Consider the following 20,641-nt stretch of genomic DNA (forward strand, 5'->3'; position numbering starts at 1 on the left):
CAACAGACCCTCACAACACGCTTGGGTCTGCCGGGTCGGGCCGGCATCTTCCCCCACCATCGAAGCCAACTCACCACCAGGTGGTGATCAGTTGACAGCTCCGCCCCTCTCTTCACCCGAGTGTCCAGAACATGCGGCCGCAGGACCGACGAAACGACGACAAAGTCGATCATCGAACTACGGCCTAGGGTGTCCTGGTGCCAAGTGCACATATGGACACCCTTATGTCTGAACATGGTGTTCATTATGGACAAACCATGATGAGCACAGAAGTCCAATAACGAAACACCACTCGGGTTCAGGTCAGGGGGGCTGTTCTTCCCAATCACGCCCCTCCAGGTCTCACTGTCATTGCCCACGTGAGCGTTGAAGTCCCCCAGCAGTACGAGAGAGTCCCCAGGGGGCGCGCTCTCAAGCACACCCTCTAAGGACTCCAAGAAGGGTAGGTACTCCGAACTGCTATTTGGTGCATAAGCACAAACAACAGTCAGGACCCGCCCCCCCAACCGAAGGCGTAGGGAGGCTACCCTCTCGTCTACTGGGGTGAACCCCAACGTACAGGCGCCGAGCCGTGGAGCAATTAATATGCCCACACCGGCTCTGCGCCTCTCACCACGGGCAACTCCAGAGTGGAAGAGAGTCCAACCCCTCTCGAGAGGACTGGTACCAGAGCCCAAGCCGTGCGTAGAGGTGAGTCCGACGATATCTATTCGGAATTTCTCAACCTCACACACCAACTCGGGCTCCTTCCCTGCCAGAGAGGTAACGTTCCATGTCCCAAAAGCCAGTTTCTGTAGCCGGGGATCGTCGCGCCAAGAACCCCTCCCTTGGCCGATACCCAGCTCTCTGCGCACCCGACCCCTTTGGCCCCTCCTACAGGTGGTGAGCCCATTGGAAGAGGGTCCCACGTCGGAAGGCAAACAGAGACAATATAATGCAGGTGTCACTTAAGTATTAAGTTTTAATAGTGAAAAAAATTTGATCAATGTTACCACAGGGAATAAAATATTTGTGTTAATAAACACCATCAATGGAAGGGATGCGGTAACGTGTATATTCTATCTGGCCTTTGGAAGGCGTTCGGAAGGGTAATTTTTTATTCCTGGATGGCCTGTGCGGATTTGTCTTGATGAAGTTAAAAAAATTACATTGACAAAACAAGAAAACTATTTCAAACGGAAGCTGTTTCAGAAGCTAGCTAAAGCCATAAATGGATTAAAACAAATAAAAAAAAAAGATTAAAAAGGGAGCTGGAAAAAAATGAACATAACAATAGCTCAATTTAAACACAAAATGTACACATCCTTTGTATATTAGACAGTTTATAAATGCTATTAGCTCTGTAAAATTCACGTAAACCGGGTGTTATATGACACAGGCAGAAATACACTATTACACATAGAGGCTTATTTTGCAGTAAAGGCTGAATGTAATGTGAAAATAGAATTAACATAATCAAGTAAGACTTGTTGAGTGAGTGGGACGGCATTAGTCTGAATAAATGGTCCCGGAACTACAAGACCAAGATTCCTAGCAAGTACAGTACATAAGTGACGAAGAGTATTGGTAACAGAAAAGAAGAATGGTGCATGAGCGTAACGCATAATATTGCCTCGGTTAAATCAAGGTATTCATAATGTTGAATTAACACTAATTCCGATTCAGAAAAGGGTAAGGAGAGTACATTAAAAAAAGAAAAAGAATAAGGGCATATTCTGGTTTCTGCAAACAATATATTGGTTTTAAAAGGGTCATTATCTCCTGCATGTAAAAATAAGTCACCGTTTTAAAAAATAATGGCCTGCTTTAAATAAATTGTGCATTGGTCTCTAGTAAAAGAAAATGGAAAAAAATGCCACCACATTGTCCGCAAGACACAAGACCACTGCCATTTTTGCCAGTGATTTGTCCAGCTTTGATGAAGTCCAAACTGATACTGACAAAGGCCTCAATGAGAACGGCAGTATAATAGCCACTTTGGACAATTTTGAAACTGGCTTAAGGAGATTTTAAGATTTACAATTTCAAATTCACAGCAACTTTGGTAAATGCTCGATGTCATTGTCATCAAAAACACAGCATCCGGACAAATTTTCCTCCTCAGCAGAGCCAATGTAGAGATAATGAGCATGCCACCCGACTAAAGGGGGTCAGCAAGGACATGCCGGGAAACTAAGAGGGCAAGGCAATTTGCATTAAGACAAGTAGGGTAAAAGGCGGGCTAACTCACATTCCCCTGTGAAATTAAGACGCATCCATGATGAATAACCGCAAATGCAATCATGCACAAACTCGTACACACATGCATTTGTTTTGAAACAACAGCGAAGGGGCTGCCTCGGGTCATGAATTAACACACTCCCACACAGCTGACAAAAGGTGCACAAAAGCATGTAAAGGGGTATGTTCAGAGAGGGCCTTGATATGCATATGTGCAAATGTATTTGGAGAACATTGAGCAGGAAAAGGAGGGTGGCTCAAAGTGCTACTCTGGAGCTTCTGCATTTACACTGTTGCGTTTCCTCATTTATCAACACCACATGTACGCCTCCTGCTGCAGCACCATCAACCACCCTTTTCATACGTCTGCGCCAGTGCTCTTCTGTTTGAATACTGCATCCACTGCCTTTAGCCTCCTTCTGTCTCATCTCCTCATGTAACTGGCAAGAGAGGAGACGCTTGAGACAAACTGCAAAAAAGTATCATACACAATGTATGCAAAAAGTGAGAGCAAAATGCACATTTAAATCAGAACTTAGAGCTGGACCAGACCAAAATATGGATGTAATTAAAACCGGAAGGTTTGCTCTAAGTAAGGCTGTTTTTAGTAAAATGCTAAGATACCACTTCGTAAATTACCCCATTCATAACCAGACTTTTTAATTTAAATGTCAACCCATTACATCAGTTACCATTGAAGCAAGACATTGGCTATGATGTCAATAACCTGTCTAAGCATGACTTTAGTTTTATTCAAGTTGGTTAATAGCATGTCAAATGTGCAGAAACACATGTTTTTTGGGTGGTTTCTAACCCGATTAAGACAGCTGGATTACCCTATTCGTACACCACATAAAACAAGAATTCCGGTTATTCTTTCAATTTACCAGAAATGTAGTAAGAATATTTGTTACAAATTCAAACACATGAACAGTAAATAAATTAGAATTTCAACAAAACTAACAAGACTAATCTTTCACTTAAACCAAAAACTAACTTAGCAGCAATTCGTATAAAGGCACATATAAACCTAAATAGCTCCCTGAAACGTTTTACAAGTCTTAATAAAATACAATACAACCAACACAACTTAACTTCAAACAAATGGTGGTACAGAATTTCAACAGAGGTTGCAAAGTGAAAAGTGTGGACACTCCTGTTACATAGCCAAATTGACAAACTCATGTTATGATAAGAGCTAATGTATCAGTCTCCACCTGAATGTACCTCCCTAAAACAAGTTAACTACACTTTTTACGCCATCTCTTACTCACAAACACGTCATTTTTTCACAGACGCAAGCATGTAAGCTAAGCTGCAGCTATTTCCTGCTTTAGTGGCTCCTCCCCCGGGTGCTTATCCAATAAGAAAGCGCAAGGTGGGTAGCAGGATGGAGAGTCTTGGCTGCATGAGACTTAAAAATCGGCTCGTTGAATGAAAAAAATATACTGATACAGATATCCATCAAATTCCCAAATATCGTTGCAAATAATCGTCCTGCCTAGTAATTGCTCTACTTAGGGAGGCATGTGATGACGATTGGTTATCTGGCATCTGGGATGCTTCACCACCTTTTCAATTAAATGATGGCCAGTCAGAATTTTTGGTTGTCCTGTCTTAGTGTGACACATACTACAACTACTTGGTAATGTCAGGAAAGCCTTAACTAGATAAATAAATAATTAGATAATAAGTAAAGTGAAATGACTCAGCCAATCTCCTGTGGATTTTGAACTTCTAATATAAGTTTTGTGGAGATGTGGCAGCACTATGTTTGCCTCCTTGATGCTTCCCAAAAGTACCCATTTGATGGCTCAAACAAAATGTCCTTACTTTGTACGTAAGTCAGCAATGCTCATTTATGCAACAATGGCCGTCCTTCAAAAAATAAAGACAAATGCCAAGTCTGTATGCTTGTATTCTTGTTTGCAAATTTCTATATTTTAGGTGTTATAATCCTATCAAAGTTTACAAATTATTTAACAAAACACGGCTGCTCGTTGTGATTTCTGACACACGTACGTCACTGGACTGGGACACATACCGGATTAAAAAAATGTGGAAAAAGTGTTATTAATACATGTTTTCAAACAAAAGTTACATTGTTGAGACCTCTATTTAGCCTTTCTGAGAAGAAATCAGCCACCCATGTCCATAACTACAAAAACGACCTGTGCCGCTATGGTGACAGCAGATTGTCCCTAATGGACAGACGCTTGTCCTGCTTTTCCCTACACTATCACCAACACTATGCTCCAGGCACGATAATGCAAACAATATCACTGTCACGCTTTTAGCATGCACTGTGACTACATGGATGGTCAAAAATTGTGTAGGTTGTTCAACTATCAAGCCTTACTTGATTTTATTGATTTCTAATCCAAATGTCCACATTAGTTTCTGAATAAATGACAAAAAAAGCCACAGGGTGAATAGATACAATACATGTATAGTGTAAGTTCATGCTTTTGACAGCAACCACTAAGAAGTCGTCTCTAGGAAAAGAAAACACAAATGGAGACGGAACAGAGAAGCACACTTTGAGTGATTCATCGGTGTCTGTGTAAGACAAAAATAACTATATTTTACGGCATATATTTTTGAAGTGCTTAAAAATTGAATTAAAACACGGAGAATAGAATAAAAAACATAAATATGGCCAGTATGTGAAGTAGTCAAGATTTTTATGAGACTAGTTTAAATATCTATGTAAGTGTTTATATATATACAAGTATATTAGTTCTTGACTAGTACAAAAAACAAAATGTTAAATGTGGTCCTTAAATAATTGAGTAAAAATAGGTATACTTTTTATACTGATTTTTATTTGATTGTGTTCGGGATCTGTATCCAATCATCCTGGATTTGCCAGATTTAAATAGTTCAGCTAGTGCAGGGGCGGGTAAAACTATGGCCTGAGGGGATCATGGCCTTTTTCAGGCTTTTTCAGATGGAAATAATGAATATATTTTGAAAACAGGGGAAAAAAAAGCAATAATTTAAATATGTTGATTTGGTGTCACTCTTGTCCCTAGTGTCCCCAAAATTCAAAAAGCTGTATACATTTTCCTTTACTTGCTATTTCCATCAAATATTTAAAAAACAGATGCTGATCAAATTAATTAAAAAAAAAAAAAAATTGAGCAAGCCCTGTTCAATTTTGAGTTTCAATATCCTACTTTGCTTTAATACGAAGCATTACAAAACTAATTTCATCAAATTGCTTATTTATTAACAAAAAAGGAATTTATTGTTGATGCTATTCTAAAAAAATCTCCTTTTTTTTTGTCATTTTCATTTTTGTAGGAATAGAATATGCAAAAAAAAAAAAAAAAAAAGAAGAAGAAAAAAATTGAGATACTTTTTTTATGGACGTGACAATATGAGCCAAAATGGATAGACCTACATGATAATTTCCCCTCACATATTGCTGAGGTAAAAGCAGCATAAATAAATAAATAAATAAATAAATAAAAAATAAAGTCAATGTTTTTTTCCCCTCCTGGCCCTTTTGTCAAGTCAAGCAATGTTAATTTGTATAGTAAAAATGCTGCACAAACCACAGACTATTGCCAAATTGTTTAACTCAATGTGCTACTTACTCAAAAAGTTTGCAGACCTCTGGTCTAGTGATTCAAATGAGAAAAAAAGTTCAATATAGGAATTGTCAAAAATGAAGAGGAAGCATCTGATGAGAAGAAAAAAAAATGGAGGTGGACAAAATACAGGCGGGAGAGACAAGTGGAGAGAATCCTGAAAAAGAGCGAGAGAAGCGCACGAGGAGGGGCAGAGGTCTGTTAACCTGGTGCGACGGGGCGTGTGCTTGTAAATAAACATCAGGTTGAGATTATTCTAAGCACGAAAGCCCAGGCCGTTAGGCCCCGGGGTCAGAGTGGGCCCGTACCTGGCGCTGTATCTCTTGCACACACACGTGCACATGCACACGCAAACAAGAATTTCAAAGTGACAAAGACAAAATTAAGGAGACAGTCATTCACAATAGCAAACCCACTAGAATGTATTTATTTCAGTACACGTATAGACAAATGCATTCGTAGGTAAACTAAACAGCACTTAAGGAACGGGTCATGATCTGTGATCTGTCCGGATCATTTATGTTTTGGAGCACACATTGGTAAAAAATATGTTTTGGAAGAACAGAGGACTTTGAAAATCTTACATCATATAAGAGCATTTGGGCAACCCAGGAAAATACAGTGATGAAAAAAAGTGGATGCTGGACACAATGGTTAGAGTAGGTAAGCACAAGAAAAACATAAAAATGGAAATGCTTCTGGATGGTTTTATTGTCATTATACAAAAGTAAAACTAGATTGCAGGGCTTCCCCTTTAAGTGTAAGACTGCAATTTAAATAGTGTCTGGCTAGCTGCGCGCTAACATCGGGTTTCCTCAATTCGAGCCAAGTTTCTGTGATGAATAAAGTAAAAGAGTCCAAAATGTTGGTGGCGTTGCTGAAATACAGGCTCTGCAGGGATAGCTTTTGAGGGTTGTTAGCTCAACCGTAGCAGTAGGCTGGACCTGCAGCCAAGCTATTGCTCTCCTGTCTGACGACGCCTCAGTCGATTCCTGGACCCGATAACAGTCTATGAAGGACCCTGTGATGATCAGCCGTTTCTTTGCGTTCTTCAGACTTTCCTCAGTGTCCGATGTAATTGACAAATTTCTTTTCAATGTAAGGAGCCGCTAAAAGCAATTTGCCGCTATGCTTTCCAGATTGTTTTAATCAGTAACTATGACTGCGCATTCCCACACCGACTGTTTGTCTGACTGCATACACAAGCCTCAGAGTTGTACATGCGAACAGTACATGTACGTCCACCCAGTACCCGGAGAGCACTTTCTCTGTGCTCTCTCTGAACACAATGAACGATAGGTTGATATCAATGACAATTCAAATAAAATTCCACGGGGGAGTGAACCAGCAATAACCGAAGCACGAGGTAGAGGGGTCTTCTCTGTATACAAATACTGTAATTTCTACTGAACCTTGGTTTTAGTTAATGGGCAAACTTGCTTAACAAAATAGACTACAGTTGTATTTTTTCTCTTTTATTCTTTTTTTTGTTATCCCAAATATAAACATAACACTTAAAACTATGTTACCATTGGTACCTTAAAGTGGAGTTTTTGTTTTTATAATAATGACTTGCCCTGGAATAATGCATTGCAACCATTACAACATTTCAGAATATGAATTAACCATAAAAATGCACCTCTTTTTATGCAACTAAGGGGCAGTCATTTTGACAATTGGTATACAGTGTACATGACATTGAAGTTGACCAAACCTATGTCTCTTGCTTCACAAGCTGAGCTGTGACTGGTTCTTATTCATAACTTTGACTTCAAACAAGTGTAACCTTAATTTCTTAAACAAACCACTGACGCGCCTTCAAATATGTTGCTGTAGTCCAAAATTACAGTAAGTCAAGTCCCCTCTGACTGACTTCCCGCCTTCAACAGCATCTCAAGTTGCGCATTGGTACAAAACCATCTACTGCGTTCATGAGCATAATGTTCTGTACATTTGCCACTGTGAATATGCCCATATTTATTATAGATCATTAAAATATTAGTTTTGACGTTTTCATCCTTTTGCACATTTTTACTTTTGTAATATGTTTTACTCTCACTGAAAGGAAAAGCCCTCCAATTTTGTTGTACCTGTATAATAACAACAGTGTTCTCGTTTGCCCGCGTCCCTGCGTCCTAGACGCATCATTTTTGCTGGGGATGCATAGTGTCAAATCAACGAAGAGAACCGGCTTTTTCGGCTCAACTCATTAAAGAGAGACAGCCCACTTGCTTTGATGCATTATATTACGAATTATGATGTTGTATAAATAAGTTAAGGAAAAAAAGGAAGTATAAAAGGAGAAAATGAAAAAAGACAGGTTTGTGGTTATCCCTTTAATCAGTATATTACCAACAATAATTTAATGCAGAAAATGAATTAATAATTTGAATAAGAAAATGCATTATTCTACTTAATTATATTTGCATGTATTTTTTCCTTCTACAGTGAACGTCCAAGCTACTTAATTTTTAACTTTTTTATAATAAACCTCATTCATGTCGAGCAACTCAGTGTCTCACAACAACATGTTCATTACAATATATGATATAAGGTAACACATGTACAATATAACATGTTAAACTACATAAACACGTTTGAAAAAATATATGGTGTAAGATTTTTTTGTATTTTGTAAGGGAAAATATGACAGTTTGTAAGTGCATGGAGCCGTGGAGGTTGACAGGTATGAGTATGCCTCCGAAAAAACAGTTAGTGTTAGGTGAAAATCAACACAAAATTGGTAATTTTTTCAGTGTCAGTAATAAGTCGAAACATAATGCAGAAAGTTATAACAACGGCAATAATTCCGGCAGGAAAAAAACGCAGATAAATTCTTCGGAAGATCTCGGAGGCAAGGAAAACTAGTGTGTTGAAGCCAACGATTCGATGAAAGAAAATAAACAAAAGAATATAGATTAATATAATTATTTCAGCAATATTATTTTCTATAAGGTAAAATATTGTTGTGAACTGAAAAATCCTGAAGTGATAACTGAATTGTATTACCAATAAACTGTGATGATTAAAACTGAATGAATATATAGATTTATATTATATATTTGTCGCCGATTTACAATTTCAACCTCAATAACACTAAATTTTGGGGACCCATAAATCTCTGTTGGGACCCATAGATTTTTGAGCATGCGAGTCCCCGGGACCCATCACTTTTCAGAGGTAAAATGAATACTGTACCAATAAAGGCCTTTAATCAATTCATTCATAGATTCATCCATCCATCCATCCATTTATTCATAGATTCATTCATTCACAGTTGTGAAGGCCTCTTAGTTGTGTGTGCTGTACCCTCCCAAAGCAGTTTACATTTTTTTCTTCTCTCCTTCTGACTTAGTTTCATTAGTTTATCTGTTCAAGTAATAAATGCAGTGTTGCTATGCAAAATGTAAGCTGTTTTGTCCAAATGTCAACCCTGCAGCCATTAGTATCGCCAATGCTGTCCTCTAAAAAACATCCATTCTATTTAATGTTGCATTCCATTTGTTTGTAAAGCAGCAAAAGTTCAGTTTGTACTCATACGGGAAGCTGGCAGTTGGGTTTGTCTAAATATGTTGAACATTCTGAACAGTGGTGACTGTGCTTTCGCAGCAATCTTTACGGGACGGCCACTCCTAGCATTGCAACACTGGATTACTTTATCCATTTATAGATATTTTATCGTTGGCTGATGGAATGCTAGGTATTTAGAAACATTTTTGTAGTGCTGTTAGAATCCATGCAAGATAACAAAACTTAGCAGAGGTCTTTCAATTGGGAAATGCTTCTTGAGAATAACAGTGAGTGTAGGTTTTATATGGCAAACTACCACCAAGACTGACTATCCATTCCAGCAAAGCATATACAAAGAATCTTCTTAACACTGCTGCCTTTTTATTCTCTCACTTTATTTATCAATTCTCTCTATCCTCAAGCTTTTATCCTCAACACGCACTCTTCCACCCTAAAACTCACTATGCCTTCTCTGAATGTGTCCAAATCATTGGAGTCAGGCCTGTCCATCTTTGTCTCTCAAAGCCTTCATTCCAATCCATACAATCTACACCGAATATCATGAAAAATGCTTAATTGCGTGCATCAAAGATATACCGTAAATTCCGGACTATAGAGCGCACCTGATTATAAGCCGCACCCACCACATTCTAGGAGAAAAACCGATTTTGTACTTACACAAGCAGCACCTGTATATAAGCCGCATGCGCCCACATTAGAAAATGTAACACAAATACAAAATTACCCCAAACCCGACTTTAAGTCCCGCGATTGAAACTGAATGTCCTTCATTAAAGTACACAGTCCAAAATTCACAGCAAGCAAAATAAACGGAAATGATACCGGTACTTCAGGTTTGATGCAGACTTGCAGAGTCCGGGTCCCGTTGAAAGTAATCCAAGGAAAAAAGTGTATATTTCCAAAGGTAAGGGTGGGAAAAATATATATCCACTATTGTCCGCCACGTCCACAAACATGTCTCACGTTTACTCCACTTCCCCTCAGCCCTCGTTGTTTTAGCCCCTTCTTTTTGATTCGCCCGTTCAAAACATATCAGAAAAAGTCTCTAAAATAAATACATTACAAAAATATACAGTTGCAAATACATATTATAAATGGTTACACATATTTACAAAGAAAGACCGAGAGAGTTTTCGAAGCTTTAATAATAATAATATAACTTTCATCCCAAACGGTGCCTGTGACAGGTAGCAACACGCTAGCAACACAGTAAGCGGGTCTGTTAAAAAAACATACCGTACTTGTAAAAATCACGGTAAACCGTCCCTCATCTTCCTCCTTAGAACTGAAGCCATCAAAGTCATCTTCCTCAGTGTCGGAAAGAAACTGTCATATAGACGTCGTCCCACGCTCCAATCCACTCCTGATTCTGTGCCCTCCTCTCCGTCACGCAGCAGACCGGCTTTTCGGAACCCGTTGGTGATGGTGGATTTTTTGTTGCTGCCCCACGCTGTCAGGATCCACTGGCAGACTTGCGAAAAAGTTGCCTTTCGCATGCGGCCAGTTTTAGTGAAAGATTTCTCGCCGCTAGTCACAGCCAAGAAGTTGCAGTCTTCCTCTGCGCATATATTCCACCGGTCTAAATCTTACCTTTTGTACTCGAGCGCTGCTGGCGGCCGTTAGAAAAAATACATAAATTGGCCGCATCACTGAATAAGCCGCAGGGTTGAACGTTTGGGGAAAAAAGTAGCGGCTTATAGTCCCGAATTTACGGTAAACAAAATGCAGTATTATCGTCATGCCAATCATTATATTATAATACTTGCTTTTATTATTATTAATTAGTAGTACATTCATCATCAACTGAGGCATTTGATATGTTTCTATTTGTAGGGAGGTGTTAAGCATAAAAAAGGAGCCTTATTGGTAGATTGAAGGTAGCGTGTGCTCAAGGGGGGGAGGGATTATGTAAGGTTTATTGTTCTATATTCTTTATCAATTATCCATTATCGGTCAAATCAAGTGCAGTGAGCAAAAACTGCTTGCATTCATTTTGGAGGTTACTGTTAATCTACAGCCGTATATATATATATATATATATATATATATATATATATATATATATATATATATATACCGGAGCCATATCCCCCTAGTGGGAGGTGGCTAGAGTCAAGAACATATTCACATTTCTGACTCTTTCTGGGAGATTGATACAGAGGAGTGGATTCCCAGCCCCCTTACTCAACCCAACTGATGTGTTGGGAGTCATTAGGTGACCAAATCCCCCAATTCCAACCCCTAATGCCGAGTGCCAAGCAGGGAGGCAATGAGTAAGTCTTAGGCATGACCCGGCCGAGGCTTGAACCAGCAACCCAGTCTCGGGGCGGGCGCCCTACCCCCAAGGCCACCGAGCTAAAGCATACTTTACACAATTAGCACTACTCAAACTCAGTTCAAATTAAAATCTGTTTTAAAAGTCGGGAAAAAACAAAGATTGTGATTTTTTTTTTAAACGTGATATTTTTTTCATCCCGTATCGCTTCACTCAAGGACTGCATAGATCTTTCTTGATCTGCTTATCACACTCACCGTTGCTCTGAAGCATAGAAAGTCAGCACTAATTACAATGCACACGCCAGTAATAGTTCTATAGCTAGAAAGCAAACACATCGGCACGGTTGCAAATGGGGCACTTACTGTTCAATACTAGGCGAAAGGTAGAGTTTAGGGAAAACTTGAGTAGCTTCAGCATCTTCAAAGCTCACAGAGAGGAGAGCCACGTCTTCTCCAGGGTCCAGTGCTGTGTCCTATGGAAAATAGGAAACTCTTAATTCACATGCACTTATACAGTATTTGAGGGAGATGCCTGAAATCTTGCCGAGGCATTCTGAGTCTACTTTTAGTAAAAAAAAATGACTCTCAGTGTAAACACACAAAGCAGTGGAAACTACAGGATCATTAACTTTTGACGATTCAATGAAAGGTAATGCACGAATAGAGCCAATGTCTTTGTGCAGTGTTCAATAACACAGAAGCAAGTCATACTTCAAGCACATTGCAATATGTTTGATACCATTCAAAGCAATTTTACACAATCCAACATGGTACCCAAATATATTTTACGGCTTACCCCTGATTAGTTGATATTAACCATCCACAAATAATTACGTGTATCTTAAGTTTAGTGAAGAAAAAAATGTTAAAAAGGTTCAAGCAGAAATTAAGACAAATACATTGTACAATGGCACAGGCTAACTGATTAGGGTTAATTAAAATGAATTTGAAATTCATGTCTGTACTCAAAATGCTACTTTACACAATCTAATAGCTGCAGTCCATTAAAAAAACAATCAAAAAGTGATATTTTCATCCGTTAGAACAGGTTGAACAAAACATAGGTAAGTAAAGAATGTCGCAAGTGCAGCTAATCACTAAGGTGTTATCAAAACACAAGCATGTCTGCTCGAACAAAATTGCAACAGAACAATTACTGCCCTGCATAAAACATGAAGATAAACTTGTTTTTTTTTTTTGCATCCAACGCTAAGAAAACAAAGTTCTACTCAATCAGGTTGCACATTCCGTTGCTGGCCCTTACTGGGACACTAACTGTTCCACCAGCTAAATCCCAGATACCTCCTGTTCCACTGTTACTGCAAGCACCAAAAAATGAGTATGGCTTTCGTGCATGGCTCGCGTTAATAAAACTAGTCTGTATCTCATTATGCAGGTCAAAAAAAAAAGCGGCTTTCTTTGACTTTGAAACGCTAGCAAAAATGCTAATTATTAGCATGGCAAATAATAACTGCCGTGGCGGGCACTAGTAGTCCTAATATTCAGAAGTAAAATTAATACATTATCGTTTTTGTTAAGAACCATAAATATTCATGTAATGATATTCTGAACCCACCTCTAAAATATTGTATGTTATGTTGCCAAGGTATCTTATTAAATATTTTTTTCCTACCAAATAAAACTCAAAACAATCTCTATAACAAAAATATTTAAATAGTCTGACTCTAAAAAAAAATCAAGGAAAGACACCCGAAATAAACAACTGTTTCATTTCATTCTATATTAGTTTCAACATCTGCAACATGAGTCTGAGCTGATGGCTAGGAGCACCAATCAAGTCATGTGTGAGATGGTTACTGAGGCCACCCGGATATGCGTGCTAAAATCTTCATCTGCCTCTCAGAGGTTCAACCTCATGTCATGAGATTTATTTCCTAGAGCATGGCCACTGTCATTAGAGCAATTTCACATCAAATCGTATGGCCTCGCTCACTCCGTGTCTTGACAAAGGCTTTGCGGTGATAATCAAATGTCTTACAGATGGTTTGAACTCAGTCAATTGTTATAATTGCTGCTGTATGCTATGGTGAGGGGAAATTCGACCACCATACTGGACGGAGGCACAGTTCAACCAGTTTTTATCAAGGGGGCTTTCAATGGGAACAGACTCATGAGATAATTGAACATACTTTGGTCTGCTGATCACAAAAGGAAACTATTCTGCTTCCAAAGGAAAAATGTGGTTGATGAAGAAATTCATTTCGTAAAAGTTTATTAGATGAACTAGATTGGAAAGAGGATAAACAGCACACTCCAAAATCAATCATAACTTAGTATTGGTTTTGGGGAAAAAGCAAGCTCCAGAACTTCAATATTACTAACAAATAACCCTTGAAATGTTTTCAAAAAGTAGTACAGTTGTGCCTCTTCATAAGCGCTTATTTTATTTTTTTCAAAATCGTGCTAACTTTAACAACTGCAGCTTTAAAGGATAGCAGGGTTTTATAGCGTGTAGTAGTTTACATACGCAAACTGGACGAGCTGATGCTGGCAGTGAGCAGTCATGAGCGGTGAGCGGTGTCTAGTGTTATCAACTGGGACTGCTAGTTATGCGAAGTTTCCTTCGGGTCGCAAGCAATTCTCGTGTGTTTTTTCTGTGGAGACTTCCACCTAGAAAATTGAATCATATTCTGTTTTGTGTGTAGATTTGCTTTTTGACCATGTCAAAATGCTGTCAAATAAAATAATTTGAAATTGCCCGTTGAAGTTGTTCTCTTAAAACAAAGCAACAAAGTAGAAGTCCAAAAACTTGTTTTTCTCTCCCAAAAATCAAGTGGCTTTATACTCATGGAGCAAAGTCCATCTTGTCACAGCACATACTGGACTGTCTCAGAAAATTAGAATATTGTGATAAAGTTCTTTATTTTCTGTAATGCAATTAAAAAAACAAAAATGTCATACATTCTGGATTCATTACACATCAACTGAACTATTTCAAGCCTTTTATTATTTTAATATTGCTGAATTTGGCTTACAGCTTAAGAAAACTCAAAAATCCTATCTCAAAATATTAGAATATCATGAAAAAGTATACAAGTAGGCTATTCAACTAATCACCTGAATCATCTAATTAACTCGAAACACCTTGCGAGGGTTTCCTGAGCCTTAAAAACACTCATCTTGGTTCAGTAAACTAAATCACAAGTATGGGGAAGACTGCTGATCTGACTGCTGTCCAGAGGACCATCATTGATACCCTCCTGATGGAGGGTAAGACACAAAAAGAAATTTCTCAAAGAGCAGGCTGTTCACAGAGTGCAGTTTCAAAGCATATCCACAAAAAGTCTGTTGGAAGGGAAAAATGTGGCCGGAAACGCTGCACAACCAAGAGAGATGACCGCAGCCTTAACAAAATTGTGAAGAAGAGCCGCTTCCAGAATTTGGGGGAGCTTCAAAGACAGTGAGCTGAAGCTGGAGTCCAGGTATCAAAAGCCACAGTTCACAGACGTGTCCGGGAAATGGGCTACAATAGCCGTATTCCCATGGTCAAGCCACTTCTGAACTCAAGACAATGGAAGAAGCGTCTGACTTGGGCTATGGAGAAGAAGCACTGGACAGTTGCAGAGTGGTCCAAAGTCCTCTTTTCAGACGAAAGCAAGTTTTGCATTTCATTTGGAAGTCAAGGCGCCAGAGTCTGGAGAAAGGCTGGAGAGGAGCAAAATCCAAGTTGCTTGAAATCCAGTGTGAAGTTCCCACAGTCAGCAATGGTTTGGGGAGCCATGTCAGCTGCTGGTGTTGGTCCACTGTGTTTCATCAAGTCCAGAGTAAATGCAACTGTGTACCAAGAGATTTTAGAGCACTACATGCTTCCATCTGCTGAAAAGCTCTATGGAGATGAGTATTTCATTTTCCAGCATGATCTGGCACCTGCCCACAGTGCCAAAACCACCAGTAACTGGTGCACTGACCATGGCATCACTGTCCTTGATTGGCCTGCTAATTCCCCTGACCTGAACCCCATCGAGAATTTGTGGGGTATAGTTAAGAAGAAGATGAAAGACACCAGACCTACAAATGCAAATGAGCTGAAGGCCGCTATCGAAGCATCCTGGGCATCAATAACACCTCAGCAATGCCACAGGCTGATTGCCTCCATGCCACGCCGGATTGATGCAGTAATCCGTGCAAAAGGATTCCCAACCAAGTACTGAGTGCATCAATGGACATTTTCAAATGTTTGATTTAGTTTTGCTGTTATAAAATTATTTTTTTACTTGGTCTGAGGAAGTATTCTAATATTTTGAGATAGGATTTTTGAGTTTTTTTCAGCTGTAAGCCAAAATCAGCAATATTCAAATAATAAAAGGCTTGAAATAGTTCAGTTGATGTGTAATGAATCCAGAATGTATGACATTTTTGTTTTTTTTAATTGCATTACAGAAAATAAAGAACTTTATCACAATATTCTAATTTTCTGAGACAGTCCAGTATATTTAGGCCTAAAACCATGAGCAGTAGAAAGGAAGCTGAGAAATATTGCTGGGTATGTGAAATCCAAAAGTGTCGCTTGATGGAATCAGCTCACATCAATATAGTCTGCATCAGTAAACAAGGGATGCTCTGCGTTTCACAGCAGCGCCGGCAGCTTCTGCCGCTAAATATATGGGACAGATAGGAACAGGCATGGAAATGTGGGGGTGCAGTGGTTGGTGCGGTTCGGGATTATTTTGCTCCAGTTTGTAGCTGTCAAGTCCAGTTGTCTTTAAAGGTGATTTAATGGAGGGTTTATTTTTTTCTACTGCAACAGAGATCAGATAGAGATAAGAACTAACAGGAAGGTGAGAAGGCCAGAGATGGAACATGAGCCTGCTTGTGAACACCCTTCATGCGACTATCAGATTATCCAGTTCTTCTGAGGGGAGATTCTTCATGTGATGATTCAGACTCATCTCATTCAAACAGACAGCAAAGAGCTGCCACAAGTTACATAGCATTACTGCAAAACAAAACAAAAAAACAAGAACAAACCCTTCGATTCATTTTAATTTTTTAATTTTACATATGGTAGTTTTTGCAGCGCATGAAGAATGTGCCTGTAAGAATTGTCATTTTGGATTAATTTGGATGATTAATGGGGTTTCTAATCACAGTAGTAAAAATAATGGGGTTGTGATTTTGGGGAACAACCATCTTCCCTCAGAGCATTGAAGATAGGTCATGGCTGGGTCTTCCAACACGACAACAACCCAAAGCACACAGCCAGGAAAACCAAGGAGTGGCTCCGTAAAAAACATGTCAAGGCCCAGCCAGTCTCCAGACCTGAACATCTTTGGAGGGAGCTCAAACTCCGTGTTTTATCAGCAACAGCACAGAAACCTGATGGATCTAGAGAAGATCTGTGTGGAGGAGTGGGCCAAGATCCCGACTGCAGTGTGTGCAAACCTGGTGAAAGACTACAGGCAACGTTTGACCTCTGCATTGGAAACAAAGGCTACTGTACCAAATATTAACATTAATTTTCTCAGGTGTTCAAATACTTATTTCCAGCTATATCACACAAATAAATCGTTAAAAATGTATGCATGGTAATTTCTGGATTTTTCTTTTTAGTTTATATCTCTCACAGTGGACATGCACCTAAACCGCTCCATGATTTCTAAGTAGGAGATATTTGAACACCCTGCTATTTTGCTATATTAATTTTCTTCACTCTCTCTCTCTATATCTTAATATATATATATATATATATATATATATATATATATATTTGTATACACATATATGTGTATTAATCACTGATATAGATTTTGATTGAGTGGCTTTAAAATGGCATGAAACTGCCCAGAAGTGAAAAAGCAAATTAATTCCTTTCTTGTCTAGGTGGCATGAAGGCAAGCTAAATTTGACACTAAGAAGAATTGGATGAGACGAGTTTATTCTTAAAGGATAATAGGTGTGACCAAACAAAATGAGGAAAAGGCAAAGGAAAAAAAAGGTTTATTCTTGGATTTGTCATAGGCATGTTAAAACAGATAGGTACAGTGCCTCCGTAAAGTATTCACAGCGCTTCACTTTTTCCACGATTTGTTATGTTACAGCCTCATTCCAAATTGTATTAATTTAATCTCATCTCAAAATTATACACAAAATACTCCATTATGACAATGTGAAAACGTTTTTTTTTACTTTTTTGAATTTATTAAAATAAAAAACTAAGAAATCACATTTACATAAGTATTCACAGCCTTTGCTTAATACTTTGTTGATCCACCTTTGATAGCTAATACAGCCTCAAGTCTTTTTGAATATGATCCCACAAGTTTAGCACACCTATCTTTAGGCAGTTTTGCCCATTCTTCTTTGCAATAAGTCTCAAGCTCAATCAGGTTGGATGGGAGACGTTTGTGCACAGCCATTTTCAGATCTCTCCGGAGATGTTCGACCGGATTCAAGTCTGGACTCTGGCTGGGCCACTCCAGGACATTCACGGAGTGGTTCTGAAGCCAATCTGTTGAGATCTCGGCTGTGTGCTTTGGGTCGTTGTCCTGCTGAAAACTGAACCTTCGCCCCAGCCTGAGGTCAAGAGCGCTCTGGAGCAGGTTTTCATCCAGGATATCTCTATATATTGCTGCATTCATTTTTCCTTCTATCCTGACTAGTCTGCCAGTTCCTGCTGCTGAAAAACATCCTCACAGCATGATGCTGCCACCACCATGCTTCACTGTAGGGATGGTATTGGCCTGGTGATAAGCAGTGCCTAGTTTCCTCCAAACATGGCGACTGACATTCACACCAAAGAGTTCAATCTTTGTCTCATCAGACCAGAGAATTTTGTTTCCCATGGTCTGAGAGTCATTCAGGTGCTTTTTGGCAAATTCCAGACAGGCTTCCATGTTCCTTTTACTAAGGAGTGGCTTTCGTCTGGCCACTCTACCATACAGGCCTGATTGGTGGATTGCTGCAGAGATGGTTGTCCTTCTGGAAGGCTCTCCTCTCTCCACGGAGGAACGCTGGAGCTCTGACAGAGTGACCATCGGGTTCTTGGTCCCTCCCTGACTAAGGCCCTTCTTCCCCAATCGCTCAGTTCAGAAGGCCGGCCAGCTCTAGGAAGAGTCCTGGTGGTTCCAAATGTCTTCCATTAATGAATAATGGAGGCCACTGTGCTCATTGGGACCTTCAAAGCAGCAAACATTTTTCTGTATCCTTCCCCAGATTTGTGTCTCAAGACAATCCTGTCTCGCAGGATATACAGACAGTTTTTTTGACTTCATGCTTTGTGTTTGTGCTCTGACATGCACACTCAACTGTGGGACCTTATATAGACAGGTGTGTGCCTTTCCAAATCATGCCCAATCAACTGAATTTACTGCAGGTGGACTCCAATTAAGCTGTAGAAAGATCTCAAGGATGATCAGTGGAAAAAAGATGCACCTGAGCTCAATTTTGAGCTTCATGGCAAAGGCTGTGAATACTTATGTAAATGTGATTTCTTAGTTTTCTATTTTTGATAAATTAAAAAAAAAAAGTAAAAAAAAACGTTTTCACATTGTCATAATGGAGTATTTTGTGTAGAATTTTGAGATAAGAGATTACAGAGATACAATTTGGAATGAGGCTGTAACATAACAAAATGTGGAAAAAGTGAAGCGCTGTGAATACTTTCCGGATGCACTGTATGTACTTCAAGAGTGATTGTATCAAGGGTTTCAAACTCAATTGACTTGAGCTAGGGTCTGGGCGAGGTTAGGCCAAATCGGGTTTTCCACCACAAAAAAAGTGCTGATGAAAACATTCCTACTATTCTACAAAATGTTTTTAAAACAAGCAAAATGGCTCCCCTTTGCTAAATGGAAAGAAGATTGCGTTTGGCTGCTTGAAGTTTTGGGTGGTAAAAGGCTGCAGTACTCTATTTGGCTGACTACACAAAAGCAGAGGTTTATTGATTTTGTTGGTATTTATTGGGGGTGCCTAGGGTGGAGCTTATTTTCAAAGTTGCAAAAAGTCACTGTCTTACCCCCTAATTGTGTTCCATTACACATAAGAACAATTGCTGTGCAGTTTGGTCTAAATAAAATACATTTTAGAGGTAGCTCAATTGCTGAGAAGTTTGGCGTTTTCTATCATTTTCCTTAAATGGGAGTTCCATGGACGCTGGGATAAGCCACATATGTGTAAGTTTATTTCTCAAACAATTATTACCCACAAGTCATTGCTCAGCAAATCAGTCTAATTCAACTAGTATATTTCCCTTGACCTACTTTTGAAGACAAGGCCAGCAGACCTTCTTTGTCCTCCAAGAAGTGATTGACATTCAAAGATCAGCATCAGGTAAATATTCAGTACATTGTTTCAACTAGATCAAAGAAAGAAGTGTATCTGCTTGGTACTTATGTGTCTGAACTCACTGGAAGCAAGCTACCATCAGTTTGCATTGCTTTTGGTTTCTTTCTTTATCAACACTTGGAATTGCACACGCTTATCAGAGCGTCTTCCGCAGTGACAGTGAAACAAATGTCATAATTTTGGAATGGAGCGAGAATTCCAATTTGAGATCCAGAAATTTGTCAGACTAAACTTGAAAAACATTTTCAAGCATGGTGTTTTCTAAAAAAGAACAAAGGACGACAAACAGCAATACAAAAAGCCCAGGAAAGTGAATTCAAAAAAGAACTTGATGACTTGTTTGACATTGCTCATGCTAATGCTCTCAACATTATGACAATTCCAGAAGACAAAGAGTTTTTGTTGGCTCAAGGAGCAAAGGGAAGAAAGGGGTCAATGACAGGTGTTGCCAAAAAATTAGCAGAGAAAGAAAAAAGACTTGAAGAAAATCAAGGAAAGACCTTGAAAGGACGCCTAGAATCTGATGCTGAGCAAAGAATTGCGAATGAGTCAGTTCAATTATCATGTAGCAGTAGTAAAGTAAATTCCGGACTATAAAGCGCACCTGATTATAAGCCGCACCCACCACATTTTAAGAGGAAAAACGATTTTGTACGTACACAAGCCGCACCTGTATATAAGCCGCATGCGCCCACATTAAAACATGTGACACA

General features: G+C 39.1%; 1 protein-coding gene across 1 annotated transcript in view; it reads right to left on the minus strand.

The window, feature by feature from the left end:
• Positions 1-20,641, minus strand: part of babam2 (BRISC and BRCA1 A complex member 2) — a 127,093-nt gene that overhangs the window by 40,729 nt on the left and 65,723 nt on the right. Inside the window, exon 7 of the mRNA XM_088354212.1 lies at positions 11,988-12,097. Within this exon, the coding sequence (XP_088210338.1) occupies positions 11,988-12,097 (110 nt within the window). The remainder of the gene's footprint in view (positions 1-11,987; positions 12,098-20,641) is intronic.

Source organism: Urocampus carinirostris, chromosome 15, assembly GCF_059441175.1.
Source record: "Urocampus carinirostris isolate Australia breed hairy pipefish chromosome 15, RoL_Ucar_1.0, whole genome shotgun sequence".
Lineage (NCBI taxonomy): Eukaryota > Metazoa > Chordata > Actinopteri > Syngnathiformes > Syngnathidae > Urocampus > Urocampus carinirostris.